The 26,203-nt window shown below is 40.8% G+C and overlaps 1 protein-coding gene across 1 annotated transcript; it reads right to left on the bottom strand.

Annotated features, from left to right (window-relative positions):
• Positions 1 to 1,476: 1,476 nt before the first annotated feature.
• Positions 1,477 to 25,662, bottom strand: LOC134608202 (thiosulfate sulfurtransferase-like). The gene is made up of 2 exons (XM_063450864.1): positions 24,942 to 25,662; positions 1,477 to 2,006 (listed from the first exon to the last, which is right to left on the bottom strand). The coding sequence occupies exons 1-2, from the start codon at positions 25,531 to 25,533 to the stop codon at positions 1,708 to 1,710; spliced, it is 891 nt and encodes a 296-aa protein (XP_063306934.1). The 5' UTR covers positions 25,534 to 25,662; the 3' UTR covers positions 1,477 to 1,707.
• Between the last annotated feature and the right edge of the window lie 541 nt (positions 25,663 to 26,203).

The raw sequence follows: 26,203 nt of genomic DNA, 5'->3' as shown, positions 1-26,203 counted from the left end.
TAGCGTGGGATCATTTTTCCGCTAGCTTGTACCAGGTGTAGTGGTAATGAGCGTTATTAAATGTATTTTTTTACTTTTTAAAACTTTTTTTACTTTTTTGATTATTCATTTTTTTAAAGTTTCCTAAACTTTCGTAAAACTTTTTTTTACAGATTTAACATTTTTCTAAGCTTTTTTTTTTTTACGTTAACCCCTAACTAGCAGTAAGCAGCACTAACAGTAAATTCACCATTTTCCCATAACTCCCACCCACCCCAGCTAGCAAAATATTTAATTATACAATATTTAAATTAGTTAATTAAATAAATTTAACCCCTGAGGGTTAAAAAATAAATAAAAGTTAATCGTCAGGGGTTAAAAAAAAAAAATTAGAACAGTATAATACTGTGATCTGTATTTTGATCACTGTAGGCAGTGATCGACTGGCAGGGAAGGGGTTAATTTTTATTTGGACTGGGTAAAGGGTTTATTTTTTTAATTTTTTACTTAAATGTTATTAAAACTTTTTTTTTAACTTAATTTTTTAACTTTTTAAAGCTTATTTTTAAACTTTTTTAACGTTAACCCCTAGTTAGCGTAATACTAAATCCCCCAATTCCCCACTAACTTCCACCCTCCCCAGCTAGCTAAATTTATAATTTTTAAAATATTTAAATTAATTAATAAAATAAATTGAACCCCTGAGGGTTAAAAAAAAAAAAAAGAATTAACCCTCAGGGGTTAAAAAAAAAAAATCAGATCTTAGTAAAATGTAATCCCTGCCAATTGATCACTGTAGTCAGTGATCAATTGGCAGGGAATGGGGTTAATTTTTTATTAAAATGGGTAAAGGGGGGTGGGATTTTAATTTTACTATTTTTTTTTTCCACCAGGGGGCAGGATCACTGAAGATCAGTCTCCCTGCACTTCACACAGAACCAGGAAGTGCAGGGAGGCGGAGGTGAGTATAGAGAGCACATGTGCCCGCTCAGACATGCTGTCAGAGCGGGCACATGTACTGGGGCAGCCGGATCCGGTGCTCCCGGTCTGCCTCTAATGCAGAGGCAGACCGGAGCACCATTAACCCCACGATTGCCGCGATTGCGGCGATCTGGGGTTAATTTTAACGGGTGACGGACGAGGTCCGTCACTCGTCATTAACGCATTCCCCTGAGTGACGGACCTCGTCCGTCACTAGTCGTTAAGGGGTTAAAGTTTGTGTTCCTTTAAATTAAAATTTTATGTCCGAGTATCCACGATCTCAGTTTGGCTGCAGTTTGAGTTCTGTTATTGTGGCCTATCGTTTGCAATTCACTTTGAATTCCTGACTCCTTGGTGAATAGCCCTGAATTAACCCTGCGTGAGCTACAGTTGCTGAAAACACAGCTTATCTATATATAAAGTGATAAAGACTCCGGCTCTGCCATATTTCTAAAACATTACTTCTTATTTGTTTAATTCAGCACAACTCCGACTCTAGTAAAGAAACCAGTTAGGTTCTAGGACAGAAAATTTATTGCCAGAAATGTAATCACTTCCTCATCTAGAAGAAAACCCCAAATATTCCCCTTGAAAGCAGAGTCTATATGTAAATATGAGCTACTATTGGTTAATTTGCTTTGCAATCCTGGGTGCAGTTTGATGCCTCCCTTAATCAGGTGACCTAGGCCTCCATGGTTTCGTGTGCCTCTGCAGCCATTTTGTCTAGTTTCCATTGTCTAATGTTTGCTATGCTTTTGTGCCTTTTTTCTCATAAACTTTGTGCTCTGGACCGGCTCGGTGAAACCATTCGGACCACGAACCATCGTAAACAGCCACATCCTGTTTCCCAGTAACGAAGGCGGCCAGTGCCAGGTGACAAGCAGTGACTCCGCGGTGGCACGTGGCTGTCAGCGGCTTGGTCAGGTCCACCCCCTTCTCCTGGAACAGCTTGCGGATCTCATCGACTGGTTTCTCACATCCGTCCTTTGTCAATAAGCTGGAAAAGGGAAGGTTGAGGGAGCCAGGTATATGCCCAGGTCCAATCCCTGAAACATGAGAAACAGAGAGAAATAAATATTAAAAGATAATGGTGTGTTCGAAAGGATGGCTACATTTGTTCTAGTTGTGGGCACCAGTGAACATGTTGGGATCAGGAGAAGATGTGACGGCCCACACCATGAAGGGTTTGGAGCAAACTGCCACAAATTAATAGAATGAATTACTCCGGATCCCTAACAATCTCCATATTTATCAAGTTTTCTCATAGGAAAGAATTGTAGTTTTCTTTGGGCCTTTTGTAATGGACAGGTTTTACTCGGTATGACCGCCACTAGTGTAGTATTTCAGTCTGTAATGTAAACCTTGCTGTTCTAAAAGAAAAGACCCAGCTCCAATTTTTTCAGGGTTAACATGACCGGACCACCACTCCCAGACCACTTGAGATAATCTGGGTTGCTTTAGTGTCCCTTTAGTGTCTGGGTACAGAGTCCCTATTGCACTTAGTGCTGCAAAGTGAAACATTGTAGTTCCAGAGAAAATGCAATGTCTACATCGCAGCTCTAAGTCTGCCCCTAGTGCCTGCTTTCCTGGATCCTAATGGACCTTTGCTCCGGTAACGACATCCAGCGTCAGATTTTTCTTCATAGGAAAACATTGATTCAGTGCTTTCCTATGGGGAGGTCTAATGCGTGTGCTGCATTTGCCGCGTACACGCATTAGCTCCCGCACATCACGAGACATCAGAGTAGGCGGAGCCACAACCAGCCGCAAATATGTTTTTTTGTTTTTTTTTACTCTTTATTCACGTTGGTGGGGGGCACGAGGGAGGGGGAACAATAGTGCCAGGAATACAGCTTTTTATTCCTGGCATTTATAGTATCCCTTTTAAAGTGGTAGAATTATTTTTAATGACCTGTTTTTGCTATAAACTAAATTTGATAATACATGTGTTTATACCCCCCAAGAAAACAAGAGTTTTTAAGACAAAATTCAGGCAGATTTGGAGAGATTATCTGGGTCCTGCTAATCTTAACTTGGCTCCTATAGCCTGAATGTTTTAATACAGTTTTCACTTTCTAATTTAGTGCATTTACCCCATAGCCTTCCCAACACAATAACTCGTGAATGTACCCCACAAACAACAATCCAATAACTAGTGAATGTACCCGATAAACAACAATCCAATAACTAGTGAATGTACCCCGCAAACAACAACACAATAACTAGTGAATGTACCCCATAAACAACAACACACTAACTAGTGAATGTACCTGATAAACAACAACACAATAACTAGTGAATGTATCCCACAAACAACAACACAATAATTAGTGAGTGTACCCCATAAACAACAACACAATAACTAGTGAATGTACCCCATAAACAACAACACAATAACTAGTGAATGTACCCGATAAACAACAATCCAATAACTAGTGAATGTACCCCGCAAACAACAACACAATAACTAGTGAATGTACCCCACAAACAACAACACACTAACTAGTGAATGTACCTGATAAACAACAACACAATAACTAGTGAATGTACCCCATAAACAACAACACAATAACTAGTGAATGTACCCCATAAACAACAACACAATAACTAGTGAATGTATCCCACAAACAACAACACAATAATTAGTGAGTGTACCCCATAAACAACAACACAATAACTAGTGAATGTACCCGATAAACAACAACCCAATAACTAGTGAATGTACCCCATAAACAACAACACAATAACTAGTGAACGTACCCGATAAACAACAACACAATAACTAGTGAGTGGACCCCACGAACAACAACACAATAACTAGTGAATGTACCCCATAAACAACAACACAATAACTAGTGAATGTACCCCATAAACAACACAATAACTAGTGAATGTACCCGATAAACAACAACCCAATAACTAGTGAATGTACCCCACAAACAACAACACAATAACTAGTGAGTGTACCCCATAAACAACAACACAATAACTAGTGAATGTACCCCATAAACAACAACACAATAACTAGTGAATGTACCCGATAAACAACAACACAATAACTAGTGAGTGGACCCCACGAACAACAACACAATAACTAGTGAATGTACCCCATAAACAACAACACAATAACTAGTGAATGTACCCCATAAACAACACAATAACTAGTGAATGTACCCCATAAACAACAACACAATAACTAGTGAGTGTACCCCATAAACAACAACACAATAACTAGTGAATGTACCCCATAAACAACAACACAATAACTAGTGAATGTACCCCATAAACAACAATCCAATAACTAGTGAATGTACCCGATAAACAACAACACAATAACTAGTGAATGTACCCGATAAACAACAACACAATAACTAGTGAATGTACCCCATAAACAACAACCCAATAACTAGTGAGTGTACCCCATAAACAACAACCCAATAACTAGTGAATGTACCCCACAAACAACAACACAATAACTAGTGAGTGTACCCCATAAACAACAACACAATAACTAGTGAATGTACCCCATAAACAACAACACAATAACTAGTGAATGTACCCGATAAACAACAACACAATAACTAGTGAGTGGACCCCACGAACAACAACACAATAACTAGTGAATGTACCCCATAAACAACAACACAATAACTAATGAATGTACCCCATAAACAACACAATAACTAGTGAATGTACCCCATAAACAACAACACAATAACTAGTGAGTGTACCCGATAAACAACAACACAATAACTAGTGAATGTACCCCATAAACAACAACACAATAACTAGTGAATGTACCCCATAAACAACAACCCAATAACTAGTGAATGTACCCGATAAACAACAACACAATAACTAGTGAATTTACCCGATAAACAACAACACAATAACTAGTGAATGTACCCCATAAACAACAACCCAATAACTAGTGAGTGTACCCCATAAACAACAACACAATAACTAGTGAATGTACCCGATAAACAACAACACAATAACTAGTGAATGTACCCCATAAACAACAACACAATAACTAGTGAATGTACCCGATAAACAACAACACAATAACTAGTGAATGTACCCCATAAACAACAACACAATAACTAGTGAATGTACCCCATAAACAACAACACAATAACTAGTGAATGTACCCCACAAACAACAACACAATAACTCGTGAATGTACCCGATAAACAACAACACAATAACTAGTGAGTGTACCCCATAAACGACAACACAATAACTAGTGAATGTACGCGATAAACAACACAATGACTAGTGAATGTACCTGATATGCAACAACACAATGACTAGTGAGTGTAGCCAATAAAGAACAACACAATAACTAGTGAATGTACCCCATAAACAACAACCGAATAACTAGTGAGTGTACCCGATAAACAACAACACAATAACTAGTGAATGTACCCCACAAACAACAACACAATAACTAGTGAATTTACCCGATAAACAACAACACAATAACTAGTGAGTGTACCCCATAAACGACAACACAATAACTAGTGAGTGTACCCCATAAACGACAACACAATAACTAGTGAATGTACGCGATAAACAACACAATGACTAGTGAATGTACCCCACAAAACAACAACACAATAACACACAATAGTGAATGTACCCGATAAACAACAATACAATAACTAGTGAATGTACCCCATAAACAACAACACAATTACTAGTGAATGTACCCTATAAACAATACAATAACTAGTAAATTTATCCCATAAACAACAATACAACACAATTACTAGTGAATGTACCTGATATGCAACAACACAATGACTAGTGAGTGTAGCCGATAAAGAACAATACAATAACTCGTGAATGTACCCCACAAACAACAACACAATAACTAGTGAATGTACCCCATAAACGACAACACAATAACTAGTGAATGTACCCCATAAACAACAACACAATAACTAGTGAGTGTACCCGATAAACAACAACACAATAACTAGTGAATGTACCCCATAAACAACAACACAATAACTAGTGAATGTACCCCATAAACAACAACCCAATAACTAGTGAATGTACCCGATAAACAACAACACAATAACTAGTGAATTTACCCGATAAACAACAACACAATAACTAGTGAATGTACCCCATAAACAACAACCCAATAACTAGTGAGTGTACCCCATAAACAACAACACAATAACTAGTGAATGTACCCGATAAACAACAACACAATAACTAGTGAATGTACCCCATAAACAACAACACAATAACTAGTGAATGTACCCGATAAACAACAACACAATAACTAGTGAATGTACCCCATAAACAACAACACAATAACTAGTGAATGTACCCCATAAACAACAACACAATAACTAGTGAATGTACCCCACAAACAACAACACAATAACTCGTGAATGTACCCGATAAACAACAACACAATAACTAGTGAGTGTACCCCATAAACGACAACACAATAACTAGTGAATGTACGCGATAAACAACACAATGACTAGTGAATGTACCTGATATGCAACAACACAATGACTAGTGAGTGTAGCCAATAAAGAACAACACAATAACTAGTGAATGTACCCCATAAACAACAACCGAATAACTAGTGAGTGTACCCGATAAACAACAACACAATAACTAGTGAATGTACCCCACAAACAACAACACAATAACTAGTGAATTTACCCGATAAACAACAACACAATAACTAGTGAGTGTACCCCATAAACGACAACACAATAACTAGTGAGTGTACCCCATAAACGACAACACAATAACTAGTGAATGTACGCGATAAACAACACAATGACTAGTGAATGTACCCCACAAAACAACAACACAATAACACACAATAGTGAATGTACCCGATAAACAACAATACAATAACTAGTGAATGTACCCCATAAACAACAACACAATTACTAGTGAATGTACCCTATAAACAATACAATAACTAGTAAATTTATCCCATAAACAACAATACAACACAATTACTAGTGAATGTACCTGATATGCAACAACACAATGACTAGTGAGTGTAGCCGATAAAGAACAATACAATAACTCGTGAATGTACCCCACAAACAACAACACAATAACTAGTGAATGTACCCCATAAACGACAACACAATAACTAGTGAATGTACCCCATAAACAACAACACAATAACTAGTGAATGTACCCGATAAACAACAACACAATAACTAGTGAGTGTACCCGATAAACAATACAATAACTAGTGAATTTATCCCATAAACAACAATACAACACAATAACTAGTGAGTTTACCCCATGTAGCGGACCCCTGGTAACCCGACTGGTTAACTCCGCTAATTCCCTTCCTTCAGCCAGCCCATTTTCATCCCTCCCAGTAATTGGACGACACACAGTCCTGGGGGTACAACACAATTTTATTGGCCACACACGGCTTTTATGCATAACCCCGTGCAAGGGGTTGACCACACAAACATACAATAACTTATCCCAAGATCCTCCCCCTTCTTGGGGTCCCAGCACATGAAGGGTCTCCATCCCATTTGTTCCCAAAGCCTGCCACTAAATCCTCAGGGATCTCCACACCAATCAGGGGTCTTCTTCCCAGCAGTCTCTGTGCCTGGGAGTCTAGGGAAATAGGCACAGAAAAGCCCGCCAGCGGGAAAAGAGCTGGTCACTTTGTCCCTCAGGCTCATGAGCGCCTGCCAAACTCGCCAGTGCCATAAAAGTGCCCACACCAATCTCAGGGACCCTCGCCTTGATCCCTCGGTACACTAGTCTCCGTTTGCGAGGTCCTAGTGTGAAACCCAGACAAGTGAAGCGTCTCCTTTCGGGGTACAAATGCTCTCCCTGGATGGCAATCTTCTATATGAATGGCGGCCACCCAGGGAAGCACTGATTAATTACACCTATGTTGCGAGTGCAAATTATTTGATTAATTGGTGTGAACGTTTTAATGGGGCACCGGGTAGGTCCTCGTTTGGGAAATGACCGAGTCGGTGGCGTTCGCCCGGACGAATGGCGGCCACCCAGGGAAGCACTCATTAATGGTTTCCCTTGCGGTTTTGATATGATAAGATAAGACGCACCAAACTCTATTAGCTATTACTATACAAAGACTGATCGCTACAGCCAGTCATTGAACCCTGAAACTACATGGTCTCAATGGACTGAATACTGAACCCTGCAGCCCTCCATAGACCGAGCACTGAACCCTGCAGCCCTCCACAGACTGAGCACTGAACCCTGCAGCTCCCTACAGACTGAATACTGAATCCTGCAGGTCTCCATAGACTGAGCACTGAACCCTGCAGCCCTCCATAGACTGAGCACTGAACCCTGCAGCTCTCCATAGACTGAGCACTGAACCCTGCAGCTCCCTACAGACTGAATACTGAATCCTGCAGGTCTCCATAGACTGAGCACTGAACCCTGCAGCCCTCCATAGACTGAGCACTGAACCCTGCAGCTCTCTACAGACTGAATACTGAATCCTGCAGCTCTCCACAGAATGAATACTGAACCCTGCGGCTCTCCATAGACTGAATACTGAACACTGCAGCTCTCCATAGACTGAGCACTGAACCCTGCAGCTCTTCATAGACTGAGCACTGAACCCTGCAGCTCTCCATAGACTGAGATCTGAACCCTGCAGCTCTCCATAGACTGAATACTGAATCCTGCAGGTCTCCATAGACTGAATACTGAATCCTGCAGGTCTCCATAGACTGAGCACTGAACCCTGCAGCTCTCCATTGACTGAATACTGAACCCTGCAGCTCTCCATAGACTGAGCACTGAACCCTGCAGCTCTCCATAGACTGAGCACTGAACCCTGCAGCTCTCCATAGACTGAGCACTGAACCCTGCAGCTCTCCATAGACTGAGCACTGAACCCTGCAGCTCTCCATAGACTGAATACTGAACCCTGCAGCTCTCCATAGACTGAATACTGAACCCTGCAGCTCTCCATAGACTGATCCCTGCAGCTCTCCATAGACTGAGCACGGAACCCTGCAGCTCTCCATAGACTGAATACTGAGCCCTGCAGCTCTCCATAGACTGAGCACTGAACCCAGCAGCTCTCCATAGACTGAATACTGAACCCTGCAGCTCTCCATAGACTGAGCACTGAACCCTGCAGCTCTCCATAAACTGAACGCTAAACTCTGCAGCTCTCCATAGACTGAACACTGAACCCCGCAGCTCTCCATAGACTGAGCACTGAACCCTGCAGCTCTCCATAGACTGAGCACTGAACCCTGCAGCTCTCCACAGACTGTATACTGAACCCTGCAGCTCTCCACGGACTGGATACTGAACACTGCAGCTCTCCATGGACTGAGCACTGAACCCTGCAGCTCTCCACAGACTGTATACGGAACCCTGCAGCTCTCCACGGACTGGATACTGAACACTGCAGCTCTCCATGGACTGAGCACTGAACCCTGCAGCTCTCCACAGACTGTATACGGAACCCTGCAGCTCTCCACGGACTGGATACTGAACACTGCAGCTCTCCATGGACTGAGCACTGAACCCTGCAGCTCTCCATAGACTGAGCACTGAACCCTGCAGCTATCCATAGACTGAATACTGAACCCTGCAGCTCTCCATAGACTGAATACTGAACCCTGCAGCTCTCCATAGACTGAGCACTGAACCCCGCAGCTCTCCATAGACTGAGCACTGAACCCTGCAGCTCTCCACAGACTGAATACTGAATCCTGCAGGTCTCCATAGACTGAGCACTGAACCCTGCAGCTCTCCATAGACTGAATACTGAACCCTGCAGCTCTCCATAGACTGAATACTGAACCCTGCAGCTCTCCATAGACTGATCCCTGCAGCTCTCCATAGACTGAACACGGAACCCTGCAGCTCTCCATAGACTGAATACTGAGCCCTGCAGCTCTCCATAGACTGAGCACTGAACCCAGCAGCTCTCCATAGACTGAATACTGAACCCTGCAGCTCTCCATAGACTGAGCACTGAACCCTGCAGCTCTCCATAAACTGAACGCTAAACTCTGCAGCTCTCCATAGATTGAACACTGAACCCCGCAGCTCTCCATAGACTGAGCACTGAACCCTGCAGCTCTCCATAGACTGAGCACTGAACCCTGCAGCTCTCCACAGACTGTATACTGAACCCTGCAGCTCTCCACGGACTGGATACTGAACACTGCAGCTCTCCATGGACTGAGCACTGAACCCTGCAGCTCTCCACAGACTGTATACGGAACCCTGCAGCTCTCCACGGACTGGATACTGAACACTGCAGCTCTCCATGGACTGAGCACTGAACCCTGCAGCTCTCCATAGACTGAGCACTGAACCCTGCAGCTATCCATAGACTGAATACTGAACCCTGCAGCTCTCCATAGACTGAATACTGAACCCTGCAGCTCTCCATAGACTGAGCACTGAACCCTGCAGCTCTCCATAGACTGAGCACTGAACCCTGCAGCTCTCCACAGACTGAATACTGAATCCTGCAGGTCTCCATAGACTGAGCACTGAACCCTGCAGCTCTCCATAGACTGAATACTGAACCCTGCAGCTCTCCACAGACCGAGCACGGAACCCTGCAGCTCTCCATAGACTGAATACTGAACCCTGCAGCTCTCCATAGACTGAGCACTGAACCCTGAAGCTCTCTATTGAGAACCCAGCAGCTCTCCATAGAGCTTCTGCACTGAACCCTGCAACTCCCATAGACTGAACACGGAACCCTGCAGCTCTCCATAGACTGAATACTAAACCCTGCAGCTCTCCATAGACTGAGCACTGAACCCTACAGCTCTCCATAGACTGATCCCTGCAGCTCTCCATTGACCGAACACTGAACCCTGCAGCTCTACATAGACTGAACACCAAACCCTGCAGCTCTCCATAGACTGAACATTGAACCCTGCAGCTTTTCGTACACAGAGCACTAAAACCTGTGGCTCTCCATACACTGAACCCTGCAGCTCTCCTAATACTCAATAGACTGAGCACTGAACCCTGCAGCAGTCCATAGACTGAACACTGAACCCTGCAGCTCTCCATAGACTGAGCACTGAACCCTGCAGCTCTCCATAGACTGAGCACTGAACCCTGCAGCTCTCCATAGACTGAACACTGAACCCTGCAGCTCTCCATAGACTGAACACTGAACCCTGCAGCTCTCTATAGACTGAATACTGAACCCTGCAGTGCTCCATAGACTGAACACTGAACCCTGCCGCTCTCCATAGACTGAGCACTGAACCCTGCAGCTCTCCATAGACTGAATACTGAACCCTGCAACTCCCCATAGACTGAACACTGAACCCTGCAGCTCTCCATAGACTGAACACTGAACCCTGCAGCTCTCCATAGACTGAGCACTGAACCCTGCAGCTCTCCATAGACTGAATACTGATCCCTGCAGCTCTCCATTGACTGAACACTGAACCCTGCAGCTCTACATATACTGAACACCGAACCCTGCAGCTCTCCATAGACTGAACATTGAACCCTGCAGCTCTTCGTACACAGAGCACTAAAAGTTGTGGCTCTCCATACACTGAACCCTGCAGCTCTCCTAATACTGAACCCTGCAGCTCTACATAGACTGAATACGGAACCCTGCAGCTCTCCATAGACTGAACACTGAACCTTGCAGCTCTCCATAGACTGAGCACTGAACCCTGCAGCTCTCCATAGATTGAATACTGAACCCTGCAGCTTTCCATAGACTGAACACTGAACCCTGCAGCTCTCCATAGACTGAGCACTGAACCCTGCAGCTTTCCATAGACTGAGCACTGAACCCTGCAGCTCTCCATAGACTTAGCACTGAACCCTGCAGCTCTCCATAGACTGAGCACTGAACCCTGCAGCTCTCCATAGACTGAATACTGAACCCTGCAGCTCTTGATAGACTGAACGCTAAACTCTGCAGCTCTCCATAGACTGAACACTGAACCCTGCAGCTCTACATTGACTGAATACTGAACCCTGCAGCTCTCCATAGACTGAACCCAGCAGCTCTCCATAGACTGAGCACGGAACCCTGCAGCTCTCCATAGACTGAGCACTGAACCCTGCAGCTTTCCATAGACTGAGCACTGAACTCTGCAGCTCTCCATAGACTGAATACTGAACCCAGCAGCTCTCCACAGACTGAGCACGGAACCCTGCAGCTCTCCATAGACTGAACACTGAACCCAGCAGCTCTCCACAGACTGAATACTGAACCCTGCAGCTCTCCATAGACCGAGCACGGAACCCTGCAGCTCTTTATAGACTGAATACTGAACTCTGCAGCTCTCCATAGACTGAACCCTTCAGCTCTTCATAAACTGAGCCCATAACCCTGTACCTCTCCATAGACTGAACCCTGCAGCTCTTCATAAACTGAGCCCATAACCCTGTAGCTCTCCATAGACTGAGCATTAACCCTTGCAGCTCCCCATTCACTGAGTATAGAATCTCTATATACAGTCTGTACACTCTCTCTCGATATCTCTGTATAGTGTGTCAGTAGTTGATTCTTTACATTGTATCTCTGTATAGTGTGTCAGTAGTTGGCTCTTTACATTGTATCTGTGTATAGTGTGTCAGTAGTTGGCTCTTTACATTGTATCTCTGTATAGTGTGTCAGTAGTTGGCTCTTTACATTGTATCTCTGTATAGTGTGTCAGTAGTTGGCTCTTTACATTGTATCTCTGTATAGTGTGTCAGTAGTTGGCTCTTTACATTGTATCTCTGTATAGTGTGTCAGTAGTTGGCTCTTTACATTGTATCTCTGTATAGTGTGTCAGTAGTTGGCTCTTTACATTGTATCTCTGTATAGTGTGTCAGTAGTTGGCTCTTTACATTGTATCTCTGTATAGTGTGTCAGTAGTTGGCTCTTTACATTGTATCTCTGTATAGTGTGTCAGTAGTTGACTCTTTACATTGTATCTCTGTATAGTGTGTCAGTAGTTGGCTCTTTACATTGTATCTCTGTATAGTGTGTCAGTAGTTGGCTCTTTACTTTGTAGCTCTGTATAGTGTGTCAGTAGTTGGCTCTGTATAGTGTGTCAGTAGTCGGCTCTTTACATTGTATCTCTGTATAGTGTGTCAGTAGTTGATTCTTTACATTGTATCTCTGTATAGTGTGTCAGTAGTTGGCTCTTTACATTGTATCTCTGTATAGTGTGTCAGTAGTTGGCTCTTTACATTGTATCTCTGTATAGTGTGTCAGTAGTTGGCTCTTTACATTGTATCTCTGTATAGTGTGTCAGTAGTTGGCTCTTTACATTGTATCTCTGTATAGTGTGTCAGTAGTTGGCTCTTTACATTGTATCTCTGTATAGTGTGTCAGTAGTTGGCTCTTTACATTGTATCTCTGTATAGTGTGTCAGTAGTTGGCTCTTTACATTGTATCTCTGTATAGTGTGTCAGTAGTTGGCTCTTTACATTGTATCTCTGTATAGTGTGTCAGTAGTTGGCTCTTTACTTTGTAGCTCTGTATAGTGTGTCAGTAGTTGGCTCTTTACGTTGTATCTCTGTATAGTGTGTCAGTAGTTGGCTCTTTACATTGTATCTCTGTATAGTGTGTCAGTAGTTGGCTCTTTACATTGTATCTCTGTATAGTGTGTCAGTAGTTGGCTCTTTACTTTGTATCTCTGTATAGTGTGTCAGTAGTTGGCTCTTTACCTTGTATCTCTGTATAGTGTGTCAGTAGTAGGCTCTTTACATTGTATCTCTGTATAGTGTGTCAGTAGTTGGCTCTTTACATTGTATCTCTGTATAGTGTGTCAGTAGTTGGCTCTTTACATTGTATCTGTGTATAGTGTGTCAGTAGTTGGCTCTTTACATTGTATCTCTGTATAGTGTGTCAGTAGTTGGCTCTTTACATTGTATCTCTGTATAGTGTGTCAGTAGTTGGCTCTTTACATTGTATCTCTGTATAGTGTGTCAGTAGTTGGCTCTTTACATTGTATCTCTGTATAGTGTGTCAGTAGTTGGCTCTTTACATTGTATCTCTGTATAGTGTGTCAGTAGTTGGCTCTTTACATTGTATCTCTGTATAGTGTGTCAGTAGTTGGCTCTTTACATTGTATCTCTGTATAGTGTGTCAGTAGTTGGCTCTTTACATTGTATCTCTGTATAGTGTGTCAGTAGTTGGCTCTTTACCTTGTATCTCTGTATAGTGTGTCAGTAGTTGGCTCTTTACATTGTATCTCTGTATAGCGTGTCAGTAGTTGGCTCTTTCATTGTATCTCTGTATAGTGTGTCAGTAGTTGGCTCTTTACATTGTATCTCTGTATAGTGTGTCAGTAGTTGGCTCTTTACATTGTATCTCTGTATAGTGTGTCAGTAGTTGGCTCTTTACATTGTATCTCTGTATAGTGTGTCAGTAGTTGGCTCTTTACATTGTATCTCTGTATAGTGTGTCAGTAGTTGGCTCTTTACATTGTATCTCTGTATAGTGTGTCAGTAGTTGGCTCTTTACCTTGTATCTCTGTATAGTGTGTCAGTAGTTGGCTCTTTACATTGTATCTCTGTATAGTGTGTCAGTAGTTGGCTCTTTCATTGTATCTCTGTATAGTGTGTCAGTAGTTGGCTCTTTACATTGTATCTCTGTATAGTGTGTCAGTAGTTGGCTCTTTACATTGTATCTCTGTATAGTGTGTCAGTAGTTGGCTCTTCACATCGTATCTCTGTATAGTGTGTCAGTAGTTGGCTCTTTACATTGTATCTCTGTATAGTGTGTCAGTAGTTGGCTCTTTACATTGTATCTCTGTATAGTGTGTCAGTAGTTGGCTCTTTACGTTGTATCTCTGTATAGTGTGTCAGTAGTTGGCTCTTTACATTGTATCTCTGTATAGTGTGTCAGTAGTTGGCTCTTCACATCGTATCTCTGTATAGTGTGTCAGTAGTTGGCTCTTTACATTGTATCTCTGTATAGTGTGTCAGTAGTTGGCTCTTTCATTGTATCTCTGTATAGTGTGTCAGTAGTTGGCTCTTTACATTGTATCTCTGTATAGTGTGTCAGTAGTTGGCTCTTTACATCGTATCTCTGTATAGTGTGTCAGTAGTTGGCTCTTTACATCGTATCTCTGTATAGTGTGTCAGTAGTTGGCTCTTTACATTGTATCTCTGTATAGTGTGTCAGTAGTTGGCTCTTTACATCGTATCTCTGTATAGTGTGTCAGTAGTTGGCTCTTTACATTGTATCTCTGTATAGTGTGTCAGTAGTTGGCTCTTTACATTGTATCTCTGTATAGTGTGTTAGTAGTTGGCTCTTTACATTGTATCTCTGTATAGTGTGTCAGTAGTAGGCTCTTTACATTGTATCTCTGTATAGTGTGTCAGTAGTTGGCTCTTTACATTGTATCTCTGTATAGTGTGTTAGTAGTTGGCTCTTTACATTGTATCTCTGTATAGTGTGTCAGTAGTTGGCTCTTTACATTGTATCTCTGTATAGTGTGTCAGTAGTCGGCTCTTTACATTGTATCTCTGTATAGTGTGTCAGTAGTTGGCTCTTTACATTGTATCTCTGTATAGTGTGTCAGTAGTTGGCTCTTTACATTGTATCTCTGTATAGTGTGTCAGTAGTTGGCTCTTTACATTGTATCTCTGTATAGTGTGTCAGTAGTTGACTCTTTACATCGTATCTCTGTATAGTGTGTCAGTAGTTGGCTCTTTACATTGTATCTCTGTATAGTGTGTCAGTAGTTGACTCTTTACATTGTATCTCTGTATAGTGTGTCAGTAGTTGGCTCTTTCATTGTATCTCTGTATAGTGTGTCAGTAGTTGGCTCTTTACATTGTATCTCTGTATAGTGTGTCAGTAGTTGGCTCTTTACATCGTATCTCTGTATAGTGTGTCAGTAGTTGGCTCTTTACATTGTATCTCTGTATAGTGTGTCAGTAGTTGGCTCTTTACATTGTATCTCTGTATAGTGTGTCAGTAGTTGGCTCTTTACATTGTATCTCTGTATAGTGTGTCAGTAGTTGGCTCTTTCATTGTATCTCTGTATAGCGTGTCAGTAGTTGGCTCTTTACATTGTATCTGTGTATAGTGTGTCAGTAGTTGGCTCTTTACATTGTATCTGTGTATAGTGTGTCAGTAGTTGGCTCTTTACATTGTATCTCTGTATAGTGTGTCAGTAGTTGGCTCTTTACTTTGTATCTCTGTATAGTGTGTCAGTAGTTGGCTCTTTACATTGTATCTCTGTATAGTGTGTCAGTAGTTAGCTCTTTACATTGTATCTCTGTATAGTGTGTCAGTAGTTGGCTCTTTACATTGTATCTCTGTATAGTGTGTCAGTAGTTGGCTCTTTACATTGTATCTGTGTATAGTGTGTCAGTAGTTGGCTCTTTACATTGTATCTCTGTATAGTGTGTCAGTAGTTGGCTCTTTACATTGTATCTCTGTATAGTGTGTCAGTAGTTGGCTCTTTACATTGTATCTCTGTATAGTGTGTCAGTAGTTGGCTCTTTACATTGTATCTCTGTATAGTGTGTCAGTAGTTGGCTCTTTACTTTGTATCTCTGTATAGTGTGTCAGTAGTTGGCTCTTTACATTGTATCTCTGTATAGTGTGTCAGTAGTTGGCTCTTTACATCGTATCTCTGTATAGTGTGTCAGTAGTTGGCTCTTTACATTGTATCTCTGTATAGTGTGTCAGTAGTTGGCTCTTTACATTGTATCTCTGTATAGTGTGTCAGTAGTTGGCTCTTTACATTGTATCTCTGTATAGTGTGTCAGTAGTTGGCTCTTTACATCGTATCTCTGTATAGTGTGTCAGTAGTTGGCTCTTTACATTGTATCTCTGTATAGTGTGTCGGTAGTTGGCTCTTTACATTGTATCTCTGTATAGTGTGTCAGTAGTTGGCTCTTTACGTTGTATCTCTGTATAGTGTGCCAGTAGTTGGCTCTTTACATTGTATCTGTGTATAGTGTGTCAGTAGTTGGCTCTTTACATTGTATCTCTGTATAGTGTGTCAGTAGTTGGCTCTTTACATTGTATCTCGGTATAGTGTGTCAGTAGTTGGCTCTTTACATTGTATCTCTGTATAGTGTGTCTGTAGTTGGCTCTTTACATTGTATCTCTGTATAGTGTGTCAGTAGTTGGCTCTTTACATTGTATCTCTGTATAGTGTGTCAGTAGTTGACTCTTTACATTGTATCTCTGTATAGTGTGTCAGTAGTTGGCTCTTTACATTGTATCTCTGTATAGTGTGTCAGTAGTTGGCTCTTTACATTGTATCTCTGTATAGTGTGTCAGTAGTTGGCTCTTTACATTGTATCTCTGTATAGTGTGTCAGTAGTTGACTCTTTACATTGTATCTCTGTATAGTGTGTTAGTAGTTGGCTCTTTACTTTGTATCTCTGTATAGTGTGTCAGTAGTTGGCTCTTTACATTGTATCTCTGTATAGTGTGTCAGTAGTTGGCTCTTTACATTGTATCTCGGTATAGTGTGTCAGTAGTAGCTTCTTTACTTTGTATCTCTGTATAGTGTGTCAGTAGTTGGCTCTTTACATTGTATCTCTGTATAGTGTGTCAGTAGTTGGCTCTTTACATTGTATCTCTGTATAGTGTGTCAGTAGTTGGCTCTTTACATTGTATCTCTGTATAGTGTGTCAGTAGTTGGCTCTTTACATTGTATCTCTGTATAGTGTGTCAGTAGTTGGCTCTTTACATTGTATCTCTGTATAGTGTGTCAGTAGTTGGCTCTTTACATTGTATCTCTGTATAGTGTGTCAGTAGTTGGCTCTTTACATTGTATCTCGGTATAGTGTGTCAGTAGTAGCTTCTTTACATTGTATCTCTGTATAGTGTGTCAGTAGTTGGCTCTTTACATTGTATCTCTGTATAGTGTGTCAGTAGTTGGCTCTTTACATTGTATCTCTGTATAGTGTGTCAGTAGTTGGCTCTTTACATTGTATCTCTGTATAGTGTGTCAGTAGTTGGCTCTTTACATTGTATCTCTGTATAGTGTGTCAGTAGTAGGCTCTTTACATTGTATCTCTGTATAGTGTGTCAGTAGTTGGCTATTTACATTGTATCTCTGTATAGTGTGTCAGTAGTTGGCTCTTTACATTGTATCTCTGTATAGTATGTCAGTAGTTGATTCTTTACATTGTATCTCTGTATAGTGTGTCAGTAGTTGGCTCTTTACATTGTATCTCTGTATAGTGTGTCAGTAGTTGACTCTTTACATTGTATCTCTGTATAGTGTGTCAGTAGTTGGCTCTTTACATTGTATCTCTGTATAGCGTGTCAGTAGTTGGCTCTTTACATTGTATCTCTGTATAGCGTGTCAGTAGTTGGCTCTTTACATTGTATCTCTGTATAGTGTGTCAGTAGTTGGCTCTTTACATTGTATCTCTGTATAGTGTGTCAGTAGTTGGCTCTTTACATTGTATCTCTGTATAGTGTGTCAGTAGTTGGCTCTTTACATTGTATCTCTGTATAGTGTGTCAGTAGTTGACTCTTTACATTGTATCTGTGTATAGTGTGTCAGTAGTTGGCTCTTTACATTGTATCTCTGTATAGTGTGTCAGTAGTTGGCTCTTTACATTGTATCTCTGTATAGTGTGTCAGTAGTTGGCTCTTTACATTGTATCTCTGTATAGTGTGTCAGTAGTTGGCTCTTTACATTGTATCTCTGTATAGTGTGTCAGTAGTTGGCTCTTTACTTTGTATCTCTGTATAGTGTGTCAGTAGTTGGCTCTTTACTTTGTATCTCTGTATAGTGTGTCAGTAGTTGGCTCTTTACATTGTATCTCTGTATAGTGTGTCAGTAGTTGACTCTTTACATTGTATCTCTGTATAGTGTGTCAGTAGTTGGCTCTTTACATTGTATCTCTGTATAGTGTGTCAGTAGTTGGCTCTTTACTTTGTATCTCTGTATAGTGTGTCAGTAGTTGGCTCTTTACTTTGTATCTCTGTATAGTGTGTCAGTAGTTGGCTCTTTACATTGTATCTCTGTATAGTGTGTCAGTAGTTGGCTCTTTACATTGTATCTCTGTATAGTGTGTCAGTAGTTGACTCTTTACATTGTATCTCTGTATAGTGTGTCAGTAGTTGGCTCTTTACATTGTATCTCTGTATAGTGTGTCGGTAGTTGGCTCTTTACATTGTATCTCTGTATAGTGTGTCAGTAGTTGGCTCTTTACATTGTATCTCTGTATAGTGTGTCAGTAGTTGACTCTTTACATTGTATCTCTGTATAGTGTGTCAGTAGTTGGCTCTTTACATTGTATCTCTGTATAGTGTGTCAGTAGTTGGCTCTTTACATTGTATCTCTGTATAGTGTGTCAGTAGTTGGCTCTTTACATTGTATCTCTGTATAGTGTGTCAGTAGTTGACTCTTTACATTGTATCTCTGTATAGTGTGTCAGTAGTTGGCTCTTTACATTGTATCTCTGTATAGTGTGTCAGTAGTTGGCTCTTTACATTGTATCTCTGTATAGTGTGTCAGTAGTTGGCTCTTTACATTGTATCTCTGTATAGTGTGTCAGTAGTTGACTCTTTACATCGTATCTCTGTATAGTGTGTCAGTAGTTGGCTCTTTACGTTGTATCTCTGTATAGTGTGTCAGTAGTTGGCTCTTTACGTTGTATCTCTGTATAGTGTGTCAGTAGTTGGCTCTTTACATCGTATCTCTGTATAGTGTGTCAGTAGTTGGCTCTTTACATTGTATCTCTGTATAGTGTGTCAGTAGTTGGCTCTTTACATTGTATCTCTGTATAGTGTGTCAGTAGTTGGCTCTTTACATTGTATCTCTGTATAGTGTGTCAGTAGTTGGCTCTTTACATTGTATCTCTGTATAGTGTGTCAGTAGTTGGCTCTTTACATTGTATCTCTGTATAGTGTGTCAGTAGTTGGCTCTTTACATTGTATCTCTGTATAGTGTGTCAGTAGTTGGCTCTTTACATTGTATCTCTGTATAGTGTGTCAGTAGTTGGCTCTTTACATTGTATCTCTGTATAGTGTGTCAGTAGTTGCTCTTTACATTGTATCTCTGTATAGTGTCAGTAGTTGGCTCTTTACCTTGTATCTCTGTATAGTGTGTCAGTAGTTGGCTCTTTACGTTGTATCTCTGTATAGTGTGTCAGTAGTTGGCTCTTTACATTGCATCTCTGTATAGTGTGTCAGTAGTTGGCTCTTTACGTTGTAGCTCTGTATAGTGTGTCAGTAGTTGACTCTTTACATTGTATCTCTGTATAGTGTGTCAGTAGTTGGCTCTTTACATTGTATCTCTGTATAGTGTGTCAGTAGTTGGCTCTTTACATTGTATCTCTGTATAGTGTGTCAGTAGTTGGCTCTTTACATTGTATCTCTGTATAGTGTGTCAGTAGTTGGCTCTTTACATTGTATCTCTGTATAGTGTGTCAGTAGTTGGCTCTTTACATTGTATCTCTGTATAGTGTGTTAGTAGTTGGCTCTTTACATTGTATCTCTGTATAGTGTGTCAGTAGTTGGCTCTTTACATTGTATCTCTGTATAGTGTGTCAGTAGTTGGCTCTTTACATTGTATCTCTGTATAGCGTGTCAGTAGTTGGCTCTTTGCGTTGTATCTCTGTATAGTGTGTCAGTAGTTGGCTCTTTACATTGTATCTCTGTATAGTGTGTCAGTAGTTGGCTCTTTACATTGTATCTCTGTATAGTGTGTCAGTAGTTGACTCTTTACATTGTATCTCTGTATAGTGTGTCAGTAGTTGGCTCTTTACATTGTATCTCTGTATAGTGTGTCAGTAGTTGGCTCTTTACATTGTATCTCTGTATAGTGTGTCAGTAGTTGGCTCTTTACATTGTATCTCTGTATAGCGTGTCAGTAGTTGGCTCTTTACATTGTATCTCTGTATAGTGTGTCAGTAGTTGGCTCTTTACATTGTATCTCTGTATAGTGTGTCAGTAGTAGGCTCTTTACATTGTATCTCTGTATAGTGTGTCAGTAGTTGGCTCTTTACATTGTATCTCTGTATAGTGTGTCAGTAGTTGGCTCTTTACATTGTATCTCTGTATAGTGTGTCAGTAGTTGGCTCTTTACATTGTATCTCTGTATAGTGTGTCAGTAGTTGGCTCTTTACATTGTATCTCTGTATAGTGTGTCAGTAGTTGGCTCTTTACATTGTATCTCTGTATAGTGTGTCAGTAGTTGGCTCTTTACTTTGTAGCTCTGTATAGTGTGTCAGTAGTTGGCTCTTTACATTGTATCTCTGTATAGTGTGTCAGTAGTTGGCTCTTTACATTGTATCTCTGTATAGTGTGTCAGTAGTTGGCTCTTTACTTTGTATCTCTGTATAGTGTGTCAGTAGTTGGCTCTTTACATTGTATCTCTGTATAGTGTGTCAGTAGTTGGCTCTTTACATTGTATCTCTGTATAGTGTGTCAGTAGTGTGCTCTTTACATTGTATCTGTGTATAGTGTGTCAGTAGTTGGCTCTTTACATTGTATCTCTGTATAGTGTGTCAGTAGTTGGCTCTTTACATTGTATCTCTGTATAGTGTGTCAGTAGTTGGCTCTTTACATTGTATCTGTGTATAGTGTGTCAGTAGTTGGCTCTTTACATTGTATCTCTGTATAGTGTGTCAGTAGTTGGCTCTTTACATTGTATCTCTGTATAGTGTGTCAGTAGTTGGCTCTTTACTTTGTAGCTCTGTATAGTGTGTCAGTAGTTGGCTCTTTACTTTGTAGCTCTGTATAGTGTGTCAGTAGTTGGCTCTTTACATTGTATCTCTGTATAGTGTGTCAGTAGTTGGCTCTTTACATTGTATCTCTGTATAGTGTGTCAGTAGTTGGCTCTTTACATTGTATCTCTGTATAGTGTGTCAGTAGTTGGCTCTTTACATTGTATCTCTGTATAGTGTGTCAGTAGTTGGCTCTTTACATTGTATCTCTGTATAGTGTGTCAGTAGTTGGCTCTTTACATTGTATCTCTGTATAGTGTGTCAGTAGTTGGCTCTGTATAGTGTGTCAGTAGTTGGCTCTGTATAGTGGATATATTGTTGTCTACATGCAGTCTGTGTGTTCAGCCATTATATATATATTGTATCTCTGTATAGTGTGTCAGTAGTTGGCTCTTTACTTTGTAGCTCTGTATAGTGTGTCAGTAGTTGGCTCTTTACATTGTATCTCTGTATAGTGTGTCAGTAGTTGGCTCTTTACATTGTATCTCTGTATAGTGTGTCAGTAGTTGGCTCTTTACTTTGTAGCTCTGTATAGTGTGTCAGTAGTTGGCTCTTTACATTGTATCTCTGTATAGTGTGTCAGTAGTTGACTCTTTACATTGTATCTCTGTATAGTGTGTCAGTAGTTGGCTCTTTACTTTGTAGCTCTGTATAGTGTGTCAGTAGTAGGCTCTTTACGTTGTATCTCTGTATAGTGTGTCAGTAGTTGGCTCTTTACTTTGTAGCTCTGTATAGTGTGTCAGTAGTTGGCTCTGTATAGTGTGTCAGTAGTTGGCTCTTTACATTGTATCTCTGTATAGTGTGTCAGTAGTTGGCTCTTTACTTTGTAGCTCTGTATAGTGTGTCAGTAGTAGGCTCTTTACGTTGTATCTCTGTATAGTGTGTCAGTAGTTGGCTCTTTACCTTGTATCTCTGTATAGTGTGTCAGTAGTTGGCTCTTTACCTTGTATCTCTGTATAGTGTGTCAGTAGTTGGCTCTTTACATTGTATCTCTGTATAGTGTGTTAGTAGTTGGCTCTTTACATTGTATCTCTGTATAGTGTGTCAGTAGTTGGCTCTTTACATTGTATCTCTGTATAGTGTGTCAGTAGTTGGCTCTTTACATTGTATCTCTGTATAGTGTGTCAGTAGTTGGCTCTTTACGTTGTATCTCTGTATAGTGTGTCAGTAGTTGGCTCTTTACATTGTATCTCTGTATAGGGTGTCAGTAGTTGGCTCTTTACATTGTATCTCTGTATAGTGTGTCAGTAGTTGGCTCTTTACGTTGTATCTCTGTATAGTGTGTCAGTAGTTGGCTCTTTACATCGTATCTCTGTATAGTGTGTCAGTAGTTGGCTCTTTACATTGTATCTCTGTATAGTGTGTCAGTAGTTGGCTCTTTACGTTGTATCTCTGTATAGTGTGTCAGTAGTTGGCTCTTTACATTGTATCTCTGTATAGTGTGTCAGTAGTTGGCTCTTTACATTGTATCTCTGTATAGGGTGTCAGTAGTTGGCTCTTTACATTGTATCTCTGTATAGTGTGTCAGTAGTTGGCTCTTTACATTGTATCTCTGTATAGTGTGTCAGTAGTAGGCTCTTTACATTGTATCTCTGTATAGTGTGTCAGTAGTTGGCTCTTTACATTGTATCTCTGTATAGTGTGTCAGTAGTTGGCTCTTTACATTGTATCTCTGTATAGTGTGTCAGTAGTAGGCTCTTTACATTGTATCTCTGTATAGTGTGTCAGTAGTTGGCTCTTTACATTGTATCTCTGTATAGTGTGTCAGTAGTTGGCTCTTTACATTGTATCTCTGTATAGTGTGTCAGTAGTTGGCTCTTTACATTGTATCTCTGTATAGTGTGTCAGTAGTTGGCTCTTTACATTGTATCTCTGTATAGTGTGTCAGTAGTTGGCTCTTTACATTGTATCTCTGTATAGTGTGTTAGTAGTTGGCTCTTTACATTGTATCTCTGTATAGTGTGTCAGTAGTTGGCTCTTTACATTGTATCTCTGTATAGTGTGTCAGTAGTTGGCTCTTTACGTTGTATCTCTGTATAGTGTGTCAGTAGTTGGCTCTTTACGTTGTATCTCTGTATAGTGTGTCAGTAGTTGACTCTTTACATTGTATCTCTGTATAGTGTGTCAGTAGTTGGCTCTTTACATTGTATCTCTGTATAGTGTGTCAGTAGTTGGCTCTTTACATTGTATCTCTGTATAGTGTGTCAGTAGTTGGCTCTTTACATTGTATCTCTGTATAGTGTGTCAGTAGTTGGCTCTTTACATTGTATCTCTGTATAGTGTGTCAGTAGTTGGCTCTTTACATTGTATCTCTGTATAGTGTGTCAGTAGTTGACTCTTTACATTGTATCTCTGTATAGTGTGTCAGTAGTTGGCTCTTTACATTGTATCTCTGTATAGTGTGTCAGTAGTTGGCTCTTTACATTGTATCTCTGTATAGTGTGTCAGTAGTTGGCTCTTTACATTGTATCTCTGTATAGGGTGTCAGTAGTTGGCTCTTTACATTGTATCTCTGTATAGTGTGTCAGTAGTGTGCTCTTTACGTTGTATCTCTGTATAGTGTGTCAGTAGTTGGCTCTTTACATTGTATCTCTGTATAGTGTGTCAGTAGTTGGCTCTTTACATTGTATCTCTGTATAGTGTGTCAGTAGTTGGCTCTTTACATTGTATCTCTGTATAGTGTGTCAGTAGTTGACTCTTTACATTGTATCTCTGTATAGTGTGTCAGTAGTTGGCTCTTTACATTGTATCTCTGTATAGTGTGTCAGTAGTTGGCTCTTTACATTGTATCTCTGTATAGTGTGTCAGTAGTTGGCTCTTTACATTGTATCTCTGTATAGTGTGTCAGTAGTTGGCTCTTTACATTGTATCTCTGCATAGTGTGTCAGTAGTTGGCTCTTTACATTGTATCTCTGTATAGTGTGTCAGTAGTAGGCTCTTTACTTTGTAGCTCTGTATAGTGTGTCAGTAGTTGGCTCTTTACGTTGTATCTCTGTATAGTGTGTCAGTAGTTGGCTCTTTACATTGTATCTCTGTATAGTGTGTCAGTAGTTGGCTCTGTATAGTGTGTCAGTAGTTTGCTCTGTATAGTGGATATATTGTTGTCTACATGCAGTCTGTGTGTTCAGCCATTATATATATATTGTATCTCTCTGAGTGTCCTTCATTCTCTCCTTCTCGCTCTCATTCTGCAATTGTTTGCTCTGGAAGCTCCCTCTGGCTAATTACTGAGCTTTGTTACACATCCTGCTCCTTGTCGTGGATTGCTGATTTCCATATGTTAAGATGCTGCATTCAGTCTTTTTACAAACCCTTACCTTCTCCGGGCTTGGGCTCGGGGCCCCTAAATCGTGCCTCTCCTCGAGCATCCACCAGTTGGAATTTCGTGCTACTTAAGTTCTCTTGAATGTCCTCGAAGGTCTTCAGCAGACAGCGATTTAGTTTTGTCTGGAAAGTTTGAGGTTTAAACTCTGTGACCTCGGCCGTCACCGGCAACCCTTGCTTTAGCCAGTTCTTTAACCCCCCGTCCAGCACTGACACTTTATTATGACCGAATAGTCTAAACATCCACCAGACCCGAGGAGCGTACATCATGCCTGCACTGTCACAATCATAGACCACTACGTGGCTCTGGTTGTTGATGCCAAGACTACCCACATACTTGGCAAACTGGGACTCGCTTGGCAGCATCATTTCGTAGGGTGAAGATTTTTCTGAGCATTGGTCCATATCAAAGAACGATGCCCCCTGAATATGTTTCTCTGCAAAATCCTTACGAGCATCCTTTCCCCCTGGAGCATACCAGGTAGAGTCAACCACCCTCAGAGCTGCTCCGAGTGGTCTGGTCTTTATGGCCCCTGAGAGCCAACTCGCAGAGACCAACGCCCGGCAGAAGATTTGCTGGACCATATTGGCTGCTGCAGGGAGCAGGCTTTGCTACGATGATTTTCTGGAGTGAAATGAGGATAGGCGGAGAGAGAGGTGTTAACTAGTGTCATGTATTGTGTGTGTGTTAGACTCTTGGATCTTATCCAGAGTTTTTTGTCAATTATTTTCTATTGGCACATTGAGTTCTAGATAACTGCACTGAAACCTCATACACTATAAATCTCTATAAATCTAATACAGGGACTTAGCTATTGCCAGACCCTCCCGTGCCAGCTGCTGGGAGTAGACGGTCCGGTTTGACGAGAGTCCATAAGTTCCCGCGGTGATTTAATGAAAACATAACCTTTTCTACTTAACCTTTCATCATGAGAAGGACAAGAACTGATGTTTTTTGTAATCGCTGAGTGTGTATATAGTGTATATAATGTATAGTTTTATAAAGTGTGCCAAGATTATTGCCATCTTTTGGTAACAGTTGCTCTCCTAACCTGGATCATTCTGGTGGGCTGGTTGTGCAATAATACTGAATAGTAATAAAGTATATCATTTTCCCTGATAAAGCGCACACGTTCTGCTATGTTGTATGTTACCATATTAAATATGGCACAGCAATCATATCCATTTTGTCCATTAAAAATGTAAAACATTGAGTTGCAATAATAGTGGTTTTGTTGGTTGATAAAATGCATTA

This window comes from Pelobates fuscus, chromosome 4 (genome assembly GCF_036172605.1).
Source record: "Pelobates fuscus isolate aPelFus1 chromosome 4, aPelFus1.pri, whole genome shotgun sequence".
Classification (NCBI taxonomy): Eukaryota; Metazoa; Chordata; class Amphibia; order Anura; family Pelobatidae; genus Pelobates; species Pelobates fuscus.
This window is presented reverse-complemented; position numbering and strand designations above follow the sequence as displayed.